Genomic DNA, 18,363 nt, shown 5'->3' with positions numbered 1-18,363 from the left:
ATTAGTTTATAATAATACATTTAAATTTTGAATACATTGAAAATTAGTTTGATATATTGAATATGTGTGGTTGGTGTCAAAAAAATTAAATAACTTTCAACACAAAAAATACATACGGCCACTTAATACGCATGCATTAATTAGGTTATACAAATATCTTAATTGATTGAGATGTTTGAGGTGTGGATTTTGGCATTTAAATGGTTACTGGGTTTCATAATTAAATAATATGAAAAAATAAATAGACACAAATTGAATGGCTTTTACGCTAACCGTAAATAAAAACACATTTGACCAATTTTACTTTTTTTATATAAATAAAATACGCGTGTAATTACTAATAATAAATGTTTGATTAACAAAGAGAAATTGTATTTCAATTACATGCATGAATGAGCAATAAATATCTTTGAAAATAAAGATTACGAACGACAAGATAATTGTTGGTGGCACCCGTGAGAGAATGGAACTTTTGGAAGTATGCAATGTAGCCAAAGCAAAATGCATGGTTTATGAAATCCAATTTGTGTTATTTTAGCCGTGAGCTTTGACTTGACTTGAGCGTTTGAGTTATTATGCTGAAAAACTCTTGTAACATACTTGTATCTTTCATGAGTTCGTTGTTTGAGTGTGTGTAAGAACTGCTGCTAGAGTTTGGTTTTTGTCGAAAACTATTTCTCGGAGCTCGGTTCTTTTTGCCTATTGACTATGATCAATAAATGGAATTTAAGTTCTTGTTCCAATTTGGATATCCCCTTGAGTATTTATCGTAATTATTCACAAATAATGACTTTCGATATATAATATATACACGTCGCATTCGACAATGATTCCATGTTTTCGACATAACTTGGCCCTCACCCAGTGTCTGCTTGCCAAAATAAGGAGCATCTTCACACTTTATACAAGATAATCTATATTGCTTTCACTTGTGAAATATGAGACAAATTCCACTTTAATAGGTCATAACTCGAATTCCATTGACTTATGAGTAAAACTAAAGTCCCAAATTATCGACTAATAACTCAAATTCCCTTCACCTATAATTGAAGTCTCAAATTTCCAACAACTTGTTACACGAAGCCAACCACAACCTGTCAAAATTTTGAATCGTATTCTAATATTTTATTCTATAAACTTATACATGGTGTGTTTCGTCAATCTACAACGGCACAACAATGGGAAATTCAAATAATTAAATTATTTGTCCGATGACATATTGTGAGGCCCGGGGTCGAAGATGGCGGGGGTGATCGCCGGTGTCATGAGGTTGCACGGACAATGAGCCGCTCCTGGCTGACTTCTAGGCGGAGGGAACATGAATGAACCGATCTTACACCAGAAAGAGAGGGATTCCGAAACTGTTCAGGTATGAGACTGTGCAGTTAAGAGGGCTTAAAATATTTGATTGGTACTACTCATATCAAGAAGGTGCAGATATATGTAGAATTTTTGTATGATACACATCAATTGTATTCACATAACATCGATGAAGTGATACTCACGTATTATATATATATATATATATATATTATATATATATATATAGTTTTGATATTATGTACATCAATCGTATTCACATAACATCCATAAAAGTGACACTCACGTATTATATATATAACTTTTTTTTATATTTCATCATAATTAATAAATGGATGTTATCTCTTCGATATTTAAATAAATACATACTATATATGTGTGTCTCTATATATATATATATATATATATATATATATATATATATATATATATATATTACTTAAAAATTGAGTCATGTAGTAAAAAAGGCAGGGGTCCATGTGGAGTTTGGTGGATTGCGCCAGAGGACGTGGCCTATCGGACGAAAGTGATATATTTTGTTCACATTCACCATTTCTTCCCTTTGTCTTTATGTATAATATAATCTAATTTAATATACTATAATATATATTATTAAAATAGATCCTTTCTTGCTTAATTTTTTTTTTTGGCTGAATTATTACCCTTTTTTTTATGTTATCTTGTATCTTTCTCAAGTGACATAAGAAAAATATGTATGTTTAAAATAATGCTTCCAAAAGAAGAATGCAAACTCCACAAATTAATGGCATGTCCAGAAAACAAAATCTACATTTTGTACAACACATGTGGTTATGCCAATTAAATATTTTCTACGATCGATTTTGAATTAGACAAAAACTTATGTGAGATGGTCTCACTAATCGTATTTTGTGAGACAAAAATCATCCATTAAAAAATATTACTTTCTAGGAGTCCGTCTAACAGATAAAGTATTAATATGTGGGACATTACGCAATAGATTATTGATCCGTCTCACAAATAAAGATTATTGAAACCTTCTCACAAGAGACCTACTCTTTAATTTATACATTTTCATAGAGAAAATTTCTAAAATACTCGTATGTAAAGTTCATTGAATCTAAGTGCAATAATCTCTTGCGTATTGTCCCACATATTAAATCTAGTATTAGAAATAAAAGTAAATTTAAAACCGAACAAACTATTTTTTTTATAGAAAATGTAAGCCAAATTAAATTGGCTCAGCGATCTGTTTTTTTTTTTTTTTAATGGAACATTTATTCAAACAATTTATGAATTTAAAATTACAAAAATCATTTAAGAACGTCTCATAAATCAATTTTATGATATTTATATCACGAGTAAATGTTTTTTTTATAAATATGAATCGAATCAATAATCAACTTTAACCATCCGTAAAAGTAAACGCTTAGGTTTCCCATTTGCAAAGTTATGCATAAATACTTATTTAATTACTCATATGTGATTATTGTTAATTAGTAGTAACATGCAATCAACGGCTCATATTGGTCAACATAATCAACTTAACCATCCCAATAAAGGAGAACGTACGGTGTGGATTTGATTAAAATTGGACCGTTTGTTCTTATCTTAGGGTTAAAGAAGGGGAACTAATTATTTACTCTGCAAATGTAAATATAATTAATTATAACCTTTTGACCGTTGACTGGGTGTCACGTGCGTCGTATCTTTTGACTTCAATTAAGTCTGTAATTAGGTGGGACTCACACGTGCGTTTTGTGTCTCTTTCGGCTACCGTACGTGACAAAATATGGAGGTGAGGATCATTACGTTTTTACATGATTTATTATTCGAGATTTTTTTTATTCTTTAACGTATGGCCGAGCATTTGTCGTTTTACCAAAAGCTATAGCTGATGGTAATTGTACAATTCAAATCTTTTAAACCGCACAGCAACTCATGGATTGATTCCAAAAGCTTCTTGATTAAACACGAGCTTAATACATTAAACACGGTTTGGTTTATGAAATGAACTTACGATGTAGGAATAATAATCAAAATAATGACATATAACTTAAGAAAAACATTAAATAAGACAAATATATGTAAGCATCTGAAATTTTGTAATTATTTATATCAAATGATGTCTTAACGAACTTATTATTATTTTATAGCTTTGCCCATTCAAGAAATAAATTCAGGTAAAATTTATAGGGAAAATTGTGATTTCTTATTTCGTATGTTCGGTCTTAGTCTTTTATTTACTTTTTTCTAATATGAAAAGATTATAAACTAATTTCCAACTTCGGTCAAATTATGTGCGATGCATGATCATATTTGAGTCATTTTCTTTGCTTTAATTTAATTTTAAAGATCTGAAAGGCCCATCCCGTATATTCCAAGATTTGAAGATTGGGCCAGATACATAGACGGGCTTGGTTTTTTATATTTAATAATATATGGTTCTCTTTGGGCCTTAACGACAGCCCAGATATATATTGTGAAAGTAGCCCATTCTCCAGCTGCATGGAGGATTCTTCTTCAAAACCCAGAATCTTCTTCCGTACGACACCGTTCCCAAAAACACCAACATAAACTGCCGAAGCTGGTTGCTATTGGCGGACCTACGGCTATGGCAGAAGAAGCTTCGTCCTCTTCCTCAATCTTCTCTCTCAAAGCCACTCGGCCCCCTGACGACACCGTTTTCTACTCCATCTACCCGGACTCCTCCTCGGCCACCTCTGCCGCCGAACTTGGGTCTCTCCACCGCCGAATTCTCGACCAACTTCACCCGCTAATAGCCCCTTACATATGGCAACATCAACCCTTTACTCTCTCCTTATCCAGTTTTCCGTCAATTCCGCATCTCTCCGGCCATCTTCGCTTCGGTGACAACCTTGAAGACGAATGGTTCGTGGTTTACCTTCTGTTCCACATCTCCAGAACCTTCCCTAACCTCTCTATCCGAGTTTGGGATTCAGACGGCGAGTTCTTGCTCATCGAGTCCGCCTTCCACCTCCCTAAATGGCTCAACCCAGATACCTCTCTGAACCGCGTGTTCATCCGCCGCGGCCTACTACATATAATTCCGAAATCCATTCTTCCAGGCACACCTGATTTGGAGGACTCATTGCGGGTTTTGGTGAGCAGAGATGATGATCCCAGATTGATGGCACCTGATGCCGTTCAGTTTCATTTGAGCAAGAGAATTGGGCAGTATCCGGAGCATGCTTACAGGAACGTTCATAGAGTAAGAATTGCAGTCCCCGTGTCTGTAGCGTGGGTGTTGAGGAAAGAGCCGAGCTTGGTATCGTTTGCTGTGGAGGGGTTCTATGACAGGGATATCGACGGTATGAAGTTTGCGGTAAAAATGGAGAAGTTTTTGCCCACTGGGAAGGAGGAAGAGATGGTGGAGGTGGTTGTGAGGATGCCTAGGGCCATGTATGCGCAGTTGGTGCAGCAGAGGTTTCAGGCGCCGCGATGCTATCCCATGCCTGACAGGAGCAATGTGGGGAAGTATGTGGAGGCGGAACTTGGGATGAAGATCGCCTGTGGGTTCGAGATGATGTATCAGCTGAGGAAGAAACAAACCGATGAAGGGAAGGGGAGTACTTGGGAGGTTTATAGGGAGAGCTTGGAGAGGAGTGGGCTATTTGAAGGGCTGTTGCAGGGGTCGAAAGAATATAAGAGATTGTTAGAAAATGCTGAGGAAAATTACAAGAATAGTTTTTTGCCAGGTAGAGCCAGGTATATTGCGTGCGTCGATTCTGTTTTGATTTGTCTTCTGTTGTTAAAAGTTGATTGGTTTTACGTTCTGGCCCTTCAGAGTAGTGATAAGTTATCATATGCCTAATTTTATATGTGTGAATTATTTCTTATTTTTCAACAGGTTTCTTTTCTCTCTCTGTATGTATTAACCTTATTTTTATGTGGCATGTATTAATTTCTGCAGTGAAGTGTTGAATGCTCCCGTGAGATGCATAGATGACATACTTGCTCTTCCTTATTCGGTGGATGATTTCAAAGGTCTGGAGCTTCCTCAATCAGATGATGATTCGTGGCTGTATGGTGGGGAAGATGAATTAAATGCTGCCCTCCAGGAGAGGCAAAAGGAGGTGGAATTCTATGATTTGAAACGGAAGAAGAAACACAACTTGAAAGAGCAGAAGGATGGAAATTTGGACAAAAGTTTTGACGACTATGATCTTGGGGATATCACTAAATCGATGGATGCATTTGTTAAAAAAATTTCAAGTTATGAAGGAGCCGAGGTTCCTGAGGACAGGTAACATGTCCACATTTTTCCATTTGCCTTTTAGAGTCATGATTTTGCTTTCATTTTTCCTCATCTCTAGGTGGAAATTAGTGGTCCCTTCCCGTTAGTGTTTTGGGCAACGATGAGACAAATTTGAGTATTGGTCTTTTTACCAGTGCATATGCATACTCGTCAGTCTCTACATCCAGAAACCAACGTTTGATTATTGCAACTTTAACTTCTGTTTTGGTTCTTAGCTACTGAAGATATGATTATAATAAACATAATTTGGAATTTTGGATACAAGGTAATCCTACATTGTCAAATTTGTCCTTTCATTTGTGGGGTTGGGGGGAGGGGGGGGGGAACCGGGTGGATAACTAGAGTTGAAATGATGGAAATTTAGGGATTCTCGTGAAAGTAAAATGAAGCAGTAAAAATATTGGTGGCTTTTTTTGCAGCCCTTTTGTAAACTGAAGGTGCTTTCCTATAATTTATGCCGATTTCAGTTTTTTTGCCATGTGCTCTAGATGCCGAATTTTACTTAAGGTTCTCTTTGTACCTGTCCATGTACATGTATTTCCACACCGCAGAACTGGTCAACATTACGCATCATCTTTTAATATCTTTTACTCTGTTTTTATCAGAAACCTAGAAGATTTGGATTTTGATGCGGATCAATTTATGAAGCACATAGAGTCGGCTATGGGAGTGCATGGTTCTAAAGATGATGGAAGTGATGTTGATCTCGAAGAAGAGTCTATGTCAGACATGGATTTTGGTAATCTTTCAATTCATCTTGTGAACTGGGACGTGTTACATGTGCAAACATGATTATGTTTATTTTTTTAACTCTTTTTCAATTCCCGACATCCCATTATATTGCCTCGCGCTTATCCTAACTAGTTTTAGTCATATTTCTGTACCACGGGGTCTGAGGATATTATCTGATAGAGAGTGTAACATGCAGATGACTATGAGGACAAGAGCGACCACTCAGAGGACATTGAAGATGGTGGGGAGGCTTTCATGGATTCCTATTCGGATGCCCTGAACCAGGAATTGAAAGCCACAACGCTGAACAAAACTTTTGTACATGCAAAGGAACAGTCTTCAAGAAAGAAAGATGAGGTAATGATCAAGAAATTATTTTATCATCTGCACAATTTTTTATCCATATGCTTTACGTAGTTGATTTGTAGTTGATTTGTTGCCGAAGACAGAGTAATTTCTATTATATGCACTACTGATAAAGAATAAATTGAGGATTATCCACGAAGACGTACGCCTTGAGCATTTTGCAGATTCCCTTAAAAATTGAAACATTTACTGCTATTAAAATCCATTATCTCTAACATGATGGAATAAACGTGCCCTTTGAATGTGCAGGGAACTTCGGGTGTGAGCGATGAGATGGAGTTCACTCCCGTTGACGTTGATTTCAACCTAGTAAAGAATTTGCTCGAGTCTGTTTCATCTCAAGAAGGACTTCCCGGCCCTGCTTCAAACCTTCTTGGACTAATGGGTGTAAAACTGCCTGATGAAGCTGGTAAAGACAAATAAACATTTCCCAGAGCCGAAGTTATTAGCAACTCATGGGGTAAGGTGAGACCTGGTGATGTACCTCTATCAAAGTGGAGCTCTCGAGGGGATAATATGACAAATTTTAAATATTGGAAGAGAATTTTGTTATGATGTATACTTTATAGGAGTAATTTAAAGGACAAACAAATCGTGAATAATCCTAAAACCAAAATGAATTGCTATTGTCTTTCATTTCATTTTGGAGTTATTGACCCTGCCATTCAATGTGTTTAAATTCTCACTCCGATGTTTTGATGTGAAAACTGTTTGATTAGACGCTACAGTGAGTATTGTGAGAGCCAAACTACCATTGATCTACATATACGGGATTTATCTTTGATCTTACTCGAAATAAGATTATTCACTCCTGTGCAATTAAATTCCAATTATCGAGCTCGAGAGCTTAATGTTGACTCATTTGATAAAAATTATGGTCCACGGAAGTGTTGGTTGTACGCATCAGAGTGATTATGTGTATATTCATTGATGTATATATTCAATCGCATTTGTAAGTTTGTAGGCTGTTTTTCATAAATGATGGATGGTGATTGTATTCAAGATATTAATAGAAAAATTAAGAAATTTAATTATTGGGTGATGTTTTCTCCCTTAAATCTGTTGTAATTGAATTATTAGAAAGATTCAATGAATAGAGAGACAAAATAACTACCAAACTTCCAAAGTAAACAAGTACAACGTGACCAACCAGCAGAAAACACGATAAACATCTTTACACACCTGTAAAACTAGATAGTTTACAGCTCAAGCAATCTTGCTTAAAACAAAGGAAACAGAAGGGTAAATACATTGTCATCTACATTGATCATGAGGTAAAAAGAAAATGATCAAGTGTAGAAGGTTTCAGGGAGGCGCACCACCCCTTTGGAGATGGAATCTTCTAGTCGGATGCATACAGGAGAATATAGAATGTTTCTGCTTCTTTTGTCTCGTTCCGAAGATAAATGCACGTAAAGGGATCTTCGCCCTGCTCATGGCTTGCTTCAGTTGTGGTTGATCACTAGAGATGCCAAACTCTTCGTTCAATTTTCTTAGCGATTTTTCTATTTGAAGTTGAAGTGTGCTTACATTATCTAATCCAGTTTGTAGCTCTTCTCTAACCTTGTTATTCTCTTGTTTCATGTTCAAAATCTCGCCTTGAAATTTTGCAGCTTGATGACTACTAAATCGGATTTCCTCTTCTTCAACACCCTCCTTCAAAGCTTTCGTGATTTCCTCCTGAATGTTGCACAATGATGAGAACCTGCGTTTCAGCTCATCTTTTAAGGGTACGCTTTGCTCCAACCAAGCGGTAAGTTCAATCTGTATCTCTCTCAAGTGCTTGTAGATTGGCCAGACCTCTGATTTTTGCTCACTTGTAACACTTCCCACTTGGACCTTTTTTCCTGAAAGCTTCGATATTTCATCCTGCAGATCTTGAACTTCGGTTTTGAACTTCTGAATCTGATGAAAGGCGGTGCTAAATCTTAACCAGAAATCCAGGTTCTCATCCAGTATCGCATCGATGTTTGTACGAAGCTTCTCTTCAACAGCACAAATTGATGGAGTTCTATATATGAAAACCGACTTTACATCTTCTTTGACTGTAGAAGAATTTTCTTCCACTTCTGAATTCATGGTTTTTGATTCAGGTTCAGATAGCTGAGTGCTATCGTCATTTATGTCATTTTCTTGAGGTAGATTCAACTTTTGGCGCAGACAATGAATTTCTCCGTCCCTTTTGGCTATACCATTCTTAAGCTCTCGTATTTGCAATAGGATGTCAAATTGGTCCTCTCTCTCTCTTTTCTCCATGTCACTGAGCTTTTTCTTAATGTCCTTGTAACTCCTCAGGATCGTCGTATACTCTTTCAGTAGAATTTTCTCTCTATCCTCCATTCCACTCAAGAGCATCTGCTGCCAATTTAGCTCTTCTTCTTTTTCTGTTGATCCTTTCCCTTGAGCATTTATAAAATCACCTGAATGATCCACAAGAACGAGTTCCTTCGGCTTCTGCTCCGAAAATGTGACTGTTGTTTTATTCAAACCATTACCCTCAACTGTCGTATCCATTTCCTTCACATCCTCCACATTTTCTGTTTTTGAAGCACTATTAGATTTTTCAGCACCACCTGGACTTGGCTTATTTTCCTGATCTTGCGATGAATTTGTCTCCTCGGACTCCTCATCTGGCCTAATGCTACTTAATTTATCGGACAGGTGATCAAGACTACTGTGGGCTTCTGTAAAGTTCATTTGCAGATTGCTGTTTTGGCTCTCAACATTCTTGTTTAGTTCCTGAAGCTTTCTCAATTTCTCCTCCATTTCTTTCAACCTGGTGGTCAAAATGTGTGTTCCATCTACCAGTGTCTTTTTTTCCTCTTCCAAAACCAAAATCTGCGCATGCAGATCATCTGCTTCAGTCTTTAGCGTGTTAATAAGAACCGTTTGAGACAACACCTCAATTTCTAAGGTTATCACCTTGTTGACAAGTTTGTCAATCTTTTCTACCAACTCTGTCACTGTGAGAGATTCCATTGATCCCATATCCAATTCGTCTCCAACTTTCTCTATTGATACCTCAGCACCCTCGATCTGTTGTATCACCTTGACCTCTTCTTTAGTTGAGCTTTGCGACTTATCATCCACATGTCTACATTTAGCATCATTGTCATCATCATCAATTTGTTCCAACGGATACTCGTGCCTCAGGGATTTAAGGCGTTCTTGAGCAGATTCTATCTTAGCGTGTTGCTGTCTGGCTTCTAGAACAGACCTTTTTTGTTTCTCCTCCAACTGAGACAACTTTTCATGACACGACTTAAGTGCTGTTTCAGCCATCAACTTTCTTGCCTCATCGTCCTCGATGACCGCATCCACATTGAATTCATCTTGCAACCTGCACACTTTCTGCTGCATTTCCATAATCTGGTTTTCGATTCCCCAATATTTCGCAAGCCCACTTTCATATGAACTCTTAACAAACTCTTTAACGGTTTGCAAGGATAGAATATCTTTCTGAAGCCTATCAATCTCCTCGACAGCTTCTTCCTCGGTCAAGCCAGATTTTGGAACAGTTTTACTGGCGTTTGATACTTTCTCAGATTGCAGTTGCTTTGAAGCAGTTGTTAACAACACTTTTAAATTTTTGACTGGCGCCTTAGGAACTTTTGGAACATCGTTACCTGTATTCATTCCCGGTATTTGAGAATTCTTGACTGCTTTCGCCATGGCAGATTCATCATCTTCGTCCATAGCAAACTGGACTTGTTCTGGGAAAACTGTTGCTATTGTATGGTTGGCATTTTGCAACTCTTTGGATAAGAGGTCGTAACGATCGGCCAACGCTCGGAATGCCTTGAAGGCTTCCTCCACAGAGCTGATGAGCTCTGGCCTCCTCTTGTAGTACATCTCAGCTCTTTTGGCGAAAGAGTCTCCATCTTCTTCAATGAGTTTAAGCATATTCTGCACTTTTTCTTCCATATCTGCAGTGTAGCATACCATATCATAGTTGCTTCTAATCTCCAAGTCACATAATAATGCATTTGATAGGCATGAAATGTAATTGATGTGATATCTCTTCCAGGTGACTCAAACCAAAGACTCTGGTATATTAACTCCTGTTAGGCTTTTACTATTTAAAATAATCGGGGACATAATTTAAAGATTGAAATGAGAGGTTTTAAGAACATTAAAATCATTAGCAAATCAGTCGACATTCCCTAAAAAGATTGTTTTTTTTCTACTTTTCTGCATCTCCAATACAATCTTCATGCTCATGTATATCAAATTGTGGATCCAATTCCCAAAAAGAAGAGGAGCTAACATATTAACACGGTATCTCTATTGCAAAGTTTGTAATAATGCATACGTGAAACTAACATAAACACAAAAAATGAGAGCATCTTGCATCAGAATTTTGCAAAATAAAATCAATCTCCATAGAACTATGAAGGAATTATTATGATAATAATCGAACACTCGCTACTTTACCTTGAAGGCTTTGATCCAGCCATTTGGATTGCTTTGTCCTAATGTGACTAGCCCACCACCATGAGTATGCATTGTTTGCAGCTTTCTGCAACATCTTTCCAAAATTATATTTTTTCAAAAAAATTCGCGCTTGTTATATTATTTAATAATAATATATTTAACTATATATTGTGAAATATATAGTTAAACAGCTCACATGGCACTAAATCAAGATTCAAGACTGAAGAAGGGAAAAGGGTTTCCAAGAAACCAGAGGAAAGGAAAAGAAAATTCAGTTTTGGTTTTGGGACAAAAGAACGTTGAGATTTTGAACGAAAACACCATAGGACAGATTGATTGGTGAAGAGGTTGTTTTGCTCCAAAATCGGTGTTGGGCCATTCACTAAATAGAACCATAAAGAAAGACAAAGCATTCGGCAATTTCTATGGTAAACAGCGTGGCGTCCACTGGCCTCAGACAGCTTGGCATTCCTTGCTTTTCTCACTTAGGAAGAAGTTGTCACCTTTGCACTTTACACCCCCATCCTTTTACTTTTGAATTAATTTAATGTGTGATAAGATATTTTTAAATGTCAAATCTTTTTAATTTTAGCACATGAAAGTGAGAAAGTTTGCCGTAAATTGAACAAATGAAAAGAAACATACTAATAAAGTGTGTATATAAAAGAGTGTAAAAGGGAACAAATATGACGCTTACTCAATATATATCTATATATACTCGCACATTCTTAGAACACGTAACTGAAGTATCTACTTTGAGAAAAAAATTTATCCAAAAAAAGAACCATAGTCCTATAAACATTAACACAAGAAACTCCCATTATTTTTTTTGTATTCTGTCATCTGATATATTTACAGAAATCTGAAATTCAAATGAATGAAAACCAGACTACATGGTACTGATGGGAAAAATAATACACCGGGACTACCAGTTTTTACCAAGCCGAGACTGCCGACTTATCTTCGATTCACTTCTTTGGGGCAGGCTTCGCAAATGAGAAGTCCTCGGATCTATCTTCTGGTCCATCATGACTATGTACACTCACCTCATCCTCTTTATTATCATCACGATCAACTCTTATGATTAAGCTGGACGCCGCACCTGGCTTGGAAGACCAGTGATGTTGATCATGATCAGATTCATCGTAGTCTTGATATTCGGTCGTGTTCAATTGTCCTGTAGTTTTGAATTTCTGAAGCCTGCTGTGTGTTGAGTTAAATAGCGAACCCAAAGAAGATGTCGGGCTTCCACCGCCACCACCTAGAATTCGTGTTGATGCCTGTCCTCCTTGTTTTCCATGCTTTTTCTTTGCACCCATATGCCAATTCTTAAGGGCTTTGGACGTTTGTTCGTCGAAGATGGATTGCTTCATATGTGATCCCATCTGTTTTTCAGCCCAGAAATAGTTGAAGTGGTCAATATTATAAAATGATGTTAGTTGAAGCAGGAAGACTAAAGCTTCTTTTTCTTTAATATATTTGGGGGAAGGGCATGAACTTAAATTTCAACAGACGCAAACATTGGGTGCAGTTGAAATTCGTTACATTTATGCTTGCAAAAGCTTAGATTTAGAGGAATGAAAACTGAATCTTTCATTTCAAAAGTATCCAAACAACTAGATTAAGTTTAAAATCAAACTCCTGATTTTATGTCACTCAATCCAAACATAAGCTATTTCATTTCTTCCAAACACAATTGAGGTCGGATGATCGATGGAAAGGTTCTACTGCATTGTTGTCTAAAAAATCTCGGTTCTCTGCTCTTGCATGAAGAAGAAATAGTGAAAGAAAGATGAACACAATCAAGCGATTAGCTTGAATGTACATATGCCATGCCTGGTTTATGGCACAAGGATCCATGCAGACGAGACTCTACAGTGATTTTCTATGGCAACTTCTGTAACTATTTTCGTAATTTGAAAACAGAGCGTGTTATCTCCTTTGTATAGGCTTGAGGGAATAACAAAATGGTACGAGAACACAAGATGCACCTCTTGAGTTCACAGGATCATTATCTAAATTATAATGAATATCATAATACGTAGTCCGATATATTGTCTGATCTATTATTACAACTAGAGCCATGTATGCCAGAAAAATCGCATTAACATTACGATTTAGTAATAAGAACTTAATGTCAACCAAGAAAAATAAAATGGTATCGGTACCTGCGCAACAAGGGCATATAGTGGAAGTGTAATATAGCTGCAGAAGAATAGGAGTGCCACCCTGAAACAACAAAAGTAAATTTATTATTTTTTAACATATATTCCTATTAAGCCATTGTTTCTTCTGTGGCAAATGTTGAATTAGGACTTACCCCAAAACAAGTTTTGTTATTACAAAGGCCACATCGCCATTATCTTTGTAGGAGCAATAAGAAATACCATCTTCATACTGTGCATGAGAAGAAATTCTCTTTACGTTAATGATTTTGTAAGGGGAAATTTAACACAATATCAGTAAATAACTCGAGGAGAGTCATTACCCAAATCCACAGAAAGTATGTTATTTGGAAGGCATTCTGCAAAAAAATGATTTTAAAGATCAAAAGAACTACTTATAGTGATTTTTTTTTTATTTTAAATTTTGAGATATGGGACAGTTCTTTGTCAACCAAGTTAATACCTGAAACAACGCAAAATGTAAAAGCTGTAGAACCAGCTTAGGACTACCAAACCAGAAATGTTTATCCGAAACTTGCACAAGAGGCATGCCTTGAACCACTGCGCTTCTATCTTTGATCTCAATGGCCATTTTAGTCAAAATGCTCTGTAGCTCTGTGCCAATGGCTAGGATTATCTGGAGAAAGTTAAATGATGAGGAATTCTTTCTCAGAAACTTGAAATTATTATAATGACAAAAATAAGGACACTTACAACTAAAGGAATTAAGGATGCCCAAAACAGTGTCTTCCACCCTGATTTCGACAAATTTGTAAAAGAAACATGTTACGAATGAATTAAATATAGCAATAACGGGTGAAAGAAAGGGACACAACTTGCAACTGGCTTACCGCTGACATTTAGGAGCAGGAACACAACAAATGATGCCCATAACACCGGACTGCAATCATATAAACAACCGGATAAATCACAGCCATTCACCTATGTTTAATTTGGAGATACAAGAATTTCATATGATTTAACTGCATGCAAGTATTGTCACCTTATTCCGGCGATATTCTTAAAATCATCCTCTAGTGACCTTTTGATATACTTTTGGAAGTCAAATTTACTTCCGGGTGCCAAATGAACCTAAAACAGCAGGTAAAATTTGTAACTTAAATGGGACACAGAGTAAACATTTACAAACAGGTAAATTACGAAGATGTGAAATCTACAGTAATGAATCCATGGCGCAGGGTCAAGTAGTCGGATCTGCTGACAGACCGGAAAAATTGCCTAAAAAAGCATCCCTGCATGGAAATATAGAAAAATTTATATATTAATGTGTGGTCCAAACTAAGCCATGCTCCTGATTGCAGTTTAAGACGACAATGTAATCTAAATCTTACAATGTAAAACCATAATGGAATCCTGGTCCAGAAACTGGTGTGTAGCCCGCACAAAAGAGGTTTCATGAGCAAGCCTGAATCTTGAACTATCTGTCAAATTTCACAGTTAAATTGCCTAAGGAATGAGGAACTAAAAATAAGATTTCAAAATCTATAAGAAATGTTCACATAATATACATGAAATGACATACCATTAGAAAACTCGTAGCTGTGGGATGACGTCTCCTGCTCCCATTGCTTCCAGCGACGAGTCTGCACCGAAAGGTCTGTCAATCTTTGGAGTTTCGAATAAATATATAGCAAACTATGCAGTGAGGCTACAATAGGTTATCAGAACATATAAAGTTATTCACAAAAGGTGCAAGAGTGATCTTGTTAAGGAACTTAGAATTACCTTAAATCTTCCGAGGACCATAATAATACCACAGTAAGCGACATGCAGGACTGCTAAAAAGAATATAAGGACGTGAATCTGATGCAGTCCAGTTACAGAAATAAGAGGTACACGTCCCTGTTAAAACATTTACGTCAATGTTGCCAAAAGCTCGTTCAATCTGTATCTTCCGTATTGAAGAGAAATACAAGTGAAATCTCATTAAGAAATTTCTAATGAAGAGCAAAATCTAGATATATAATCCAAGAACTGTGACAATGGTTGATTGAAGCAACAGTTTCTCCAATAAAAATAGCAAGATTTGAAGAGTTTGAAAGCAATAATTACCTCCTTACATTTAGGCTCTTTTTTCGCTGCTAAACTTCTACGCTCATTAAACAACAGTCTACGTTTTGGAGTTTGCGCAGGACAAGGCAACATGGTGTCAGCAACATTGACTGGTATGCATATGGCTGCAATACGATACTGACTGAACACAAGGATTAGGGAGATGAAGCCGAGTATCATCAACTCTGCCATTGGAAAAAGAAGCAAAGTTATAAATCAAGAAACATTATTTTCATATTAGAGATGGTGTGGACGGACAAAGGACAATTACCGGCTTTAACTTTCTCCAATGCCTCATATAGGGCTCTCTTGTGCCTATCTGTCAACCACTGTAGATAGCAGTATATCGTGTTATGTTCAAGGACGGGTTTTAATACAAGCAAACATTCTGATGTAGACGATAGTAGATAAGGGCTGAGCCAGGACTCCATTATCAGAGGGGACATAACTTTTAATCAACCATTTTCATAATTTTTTAGGAGGTGCAAAACTAGAACATAAATCTAAAATGGAAGATTTTTAATAAAATCGGGAATGGTTATCTAAATCAGGGCCTGACTTGAATGCAGCTTTACTACAGAGTATAAGGAATCAAGCGAAAAAGGACTATCTAAAATAATTTATCAAAATAGATACGTTCCTTTTAACTAAATCTTAGAGTTTGCACATAGATTGATGCAACAATCATGATCAAGTGTTTTTAATATATCAAAGTCAGGTGAACATTTCATGCAAGACAAACACAACAGTATGATCATTGCTTATTTTATCAATTCCAAACACATCTCCATTCTTTAGAATATATCAAAGAAGAAGTTAACCACATATCTACACATACGAAGAATCAGAAAAGCACCGATCCTACAGATTATACCTTCCGGACTCTTTCCAATGTTACCAAAAAATTAAAAGAAAATATGATTTCACTTAGCTTTCAGAAGAAAGTAACACCAAATGGGTCCCCTACTTTCATCTAAGAATCTTTTAGCAGGAATCACATATATACTGCTATTTTAAGACAGTTCTAAAAAACCAACCTGATCGATGATACCTTGAAATATTCTCCACAATAAAGTAAGAAAATAGTAAAATAAATACCCAAAAAAGCGACCAAAGAAAGTAACTTGACTTTGAATTTAGTCATCAAATATTGGCAAAAACTACGATCTCACTGCTCGTAATTTGTGAGACAGATATCTTATTTGAGTCATGCATTATGCTAAGAATATTATTTTTATTGTGAATATCGGTACGTTGATCCATCTCACATATAAAAATTCATGATACCGTTTCACAACAACATACCTAGTCTTAAATATTATGTAATATTCATGTTTGGCCTCAAACGAAACAAGAAGAAAATTTGCGAAAACCCAAAACATAAACTTTACTTAAAGAGTAATAATCAGATACTAAAAAAAGGAAAAGAGAAAAACAAGACCAAGTGAAGTAAGCTGCATACCGTTCCAAGTTTATGGAGAAGCTTTTCGAGCCCAATAGAGATTACTATAATGACTGCACACACACCAGCAACAGCCCATGTCGGAGTCTGATCCAGATCTCTGGGGGTTCCGGTTGTACTCGCCATTTATTTTCTTATTTACCAAAACAACACAGATCCTTTAATTACTGAAGACAAAATCCGAAAGCACAGATTTGAGGAAGAAAAAGAGAAGACAGCTATTTGCCTTGGCGCCAGGTGATTCTATGTGATATTGAATGATACCCGAATTTTGTGAAGAATTTATGGGCTATTAATGCTAAGTTTCGGTTGAATCTTCGTTGATGTTGAGATATTTCAACGTAGAATTTAGTTCTACAACGTGTCCGACCGAGACCGTAAGACAAGACAAGACAGCTCTTTTTATAATGAATTATTACACACAATATCTGTGGTTATTATTAAATAAATGAAGTGAAGAAGACAGACTAACAGTTACCCATTTTAGACCATCTTCGTCCGACGATTGAATTAATCAAATCAATGCAAGAAAATTTTACTTAAACATCAGTACCCCTTCTTTGAATTCTTTGAACCCCGCCACGTGTCAAAAATTACAGCATGTGCACAAATTTCAATCGGTATCCATTATCATTTGAAATATATATTTAAAATTTTTTAATTTTACTGTTATCTGAAATAAAGAATTCGTTATCTCAAACTACATTACTTTGTTGAGATCGAGTTTGTAGTACAGTGATTTTACTTCCTGTCAAATAACTGACTCCTGAGTTCGAATCCCGCTCCTGCGTGTGTTGTAATAAAAAAAATACATTATTTTGTTACTAAACTAAATTGCCCTTTATCAATCTGATAAAAATCAATTTTACTTTAGAATGCACCATGTTATTAATTTAAAATTGATCAATTTTTTTAATATCTATGGCCACATAATTTGGTTCACTGTTGCTGGACCACAAATAGATAATATTTAATATCAATTTTGTTTAGGATGCACTTAATTAAGTTTTTTTATATTAATATAATTTAATATATCTCCACGTGGGATTCTTTATATACTCTTGCGGGGTTGAATTTGCCGTTTAATTCTAACCGCCTTAATTTAAAATGTAGGAAAGACACAAAATAAGAGAGAGATAGCAAACACGTATAACTGTGGTTGACTGAAAAATGTTGACGAATTGGATGATTAGACCAATTTGTTTGGTCAACTTGACCCTTTGTAGGGATATTTTATTTATTTATTGATTTTTTCTTTCTTTCTCTCTTTTTTTTGAAAATTTATTGATTTTTTTTCAGCTTCCTTTGCAGGGAAACTTTCATGTGGCATTGGATGTAAAACACCCAGGACACCAAGTTTTCGTGACCAAGGCAAACTTTTCTCACTGGGTATAGATTTCGAACCTATTTTGTTGGATTGACAATAATCAGGGAAGGTTCGATCCTGGGTGTGGGGGCAGTGCCCACACCCAAGATCAAGGGTTGAGATTCATATCATGGAGAATAAAAAAATTTAAAAAAAATAAAAAATTGGGTCAGAAAAAATTCTGACC

At 36.1% G+C, this 18,363-nt stretch overlaps 2 protein-coding genes and 1 pseudogene across 2 annotated transcripts; 1 reads left to right on the top strand and 2 right to left on the bottom strand.

The window, feature by feature from the left end:
• Window positions 1-3,808: 3,808 nt before the first annotated feature.
• LOC140841766 (protein ecdysoneless homolog) lies at window positions 3,809-7,317 on the top strand. The gene is made up of 5 exons (XM_073209428.1): window positions 3,809-5,028; window positions 5,234-5,566; window positions 6,184-6,317; window positions 6,507-6,667; window positions 6,926-7,317. Exons 1-5 carry the CDS (start codon window positions 3,914-3,916, stop codon window positions 7,097-7,099), a joined length of 1,917 nt encoding a protein of 638 aa, XP_073065529.1. The 5' UTR covers window positions 3,809-3,913; the 3' UTR covers window positions 7,100-7,317.
• A 503-nt stretch (window positions 7,318-7,820) lies between these two features.
• Window positions 7,821-11,579, bottom strand: LOC140841765 (kinase-interacting protein 1-like). The gene is made up of 2 exons (XM_073209427.1): window positions 11,111-11,579; window positions 7,821-10,602 (listed from the first exon to the last, which is right to left on the bottom strand). Exons 1-2 carry the CDS (start codon window positions 11,202-11,204, stop codon window positions 7,982-7,984), a joined length of 2,715 nt encoding a protein of 904 aa, XP_073065528.1. The 5' UTR covers window positions 11,205-11,579; the 3' UTR covers window positions 7,821-7,981.
• A 332-nt stretch (window positions 11,580-11,911) lies between these two features.
• Window positions 11,912-17,257, bottom strand: LOC140841764 (MLO-like protein 8; annotated as a pseudogene).
• Window positions 17,258-18,363: the final 1,106 nt, after the last annotated feature.

Source organism: Primulina eburnea, chromosome 9 (assembly GCF_022965805.1).
Source record: "Primulina eburnea isolate SZY01 chromosome 9, ASM2296580v1, whole genome shotgun sequence".
Classification (NCBI taxonomy): domain Eukaryota; kingdom Viridiplantae; phylum Streptophyta; class Magnoliopsida; order Lamiales; family Gesneriaceae; genus Primulina; species Primulina eburnea.
Note: the sequence above shows the minus strand (reverse complement) of the source record. Positions and strands in the feature narration are given on the sequence as shown.

Bases quoted from the DNA above. Each gene is read 5' to 3' on its own strand.
- LOC140841766 (XM_073209428.1), top strand. From the start codon at position 3,914: ATGGCAGAAGAAGCTTCGTCCTCTTCCTCAATCTTCTCTCTCAAAGCC. The intron at 5,567-6,183 runs GTAACATGTCCA...TGTTTTTATCAG, and splicing joins GCCGAGGTTCCTGAGGACAG to AAACCTAGAAGATTTGGATT. The intron at 6,668-6,925 runs GTAATGATCAAG...TTGAATGTGCAG, and splicing joins CTTCAAGAAAGAAAGATGAG to GGAACTTCGGGTGTGAGCGA.
- LOC140841765 (XM_073209427.1), bottom strand. From the start codon at position 11,204: ATGTTGCAGAAAGCTGCAAACAATGCATACTCATGGTGGTGGGCTAGT. The intron at 10,603-11,110 runs GTAAAGTAGCGA...GCTACACTGCAG, and splicing joins GCTGGATCAAAGCCTTCAAG to ATATGGAAGAAAAAGTGCAG.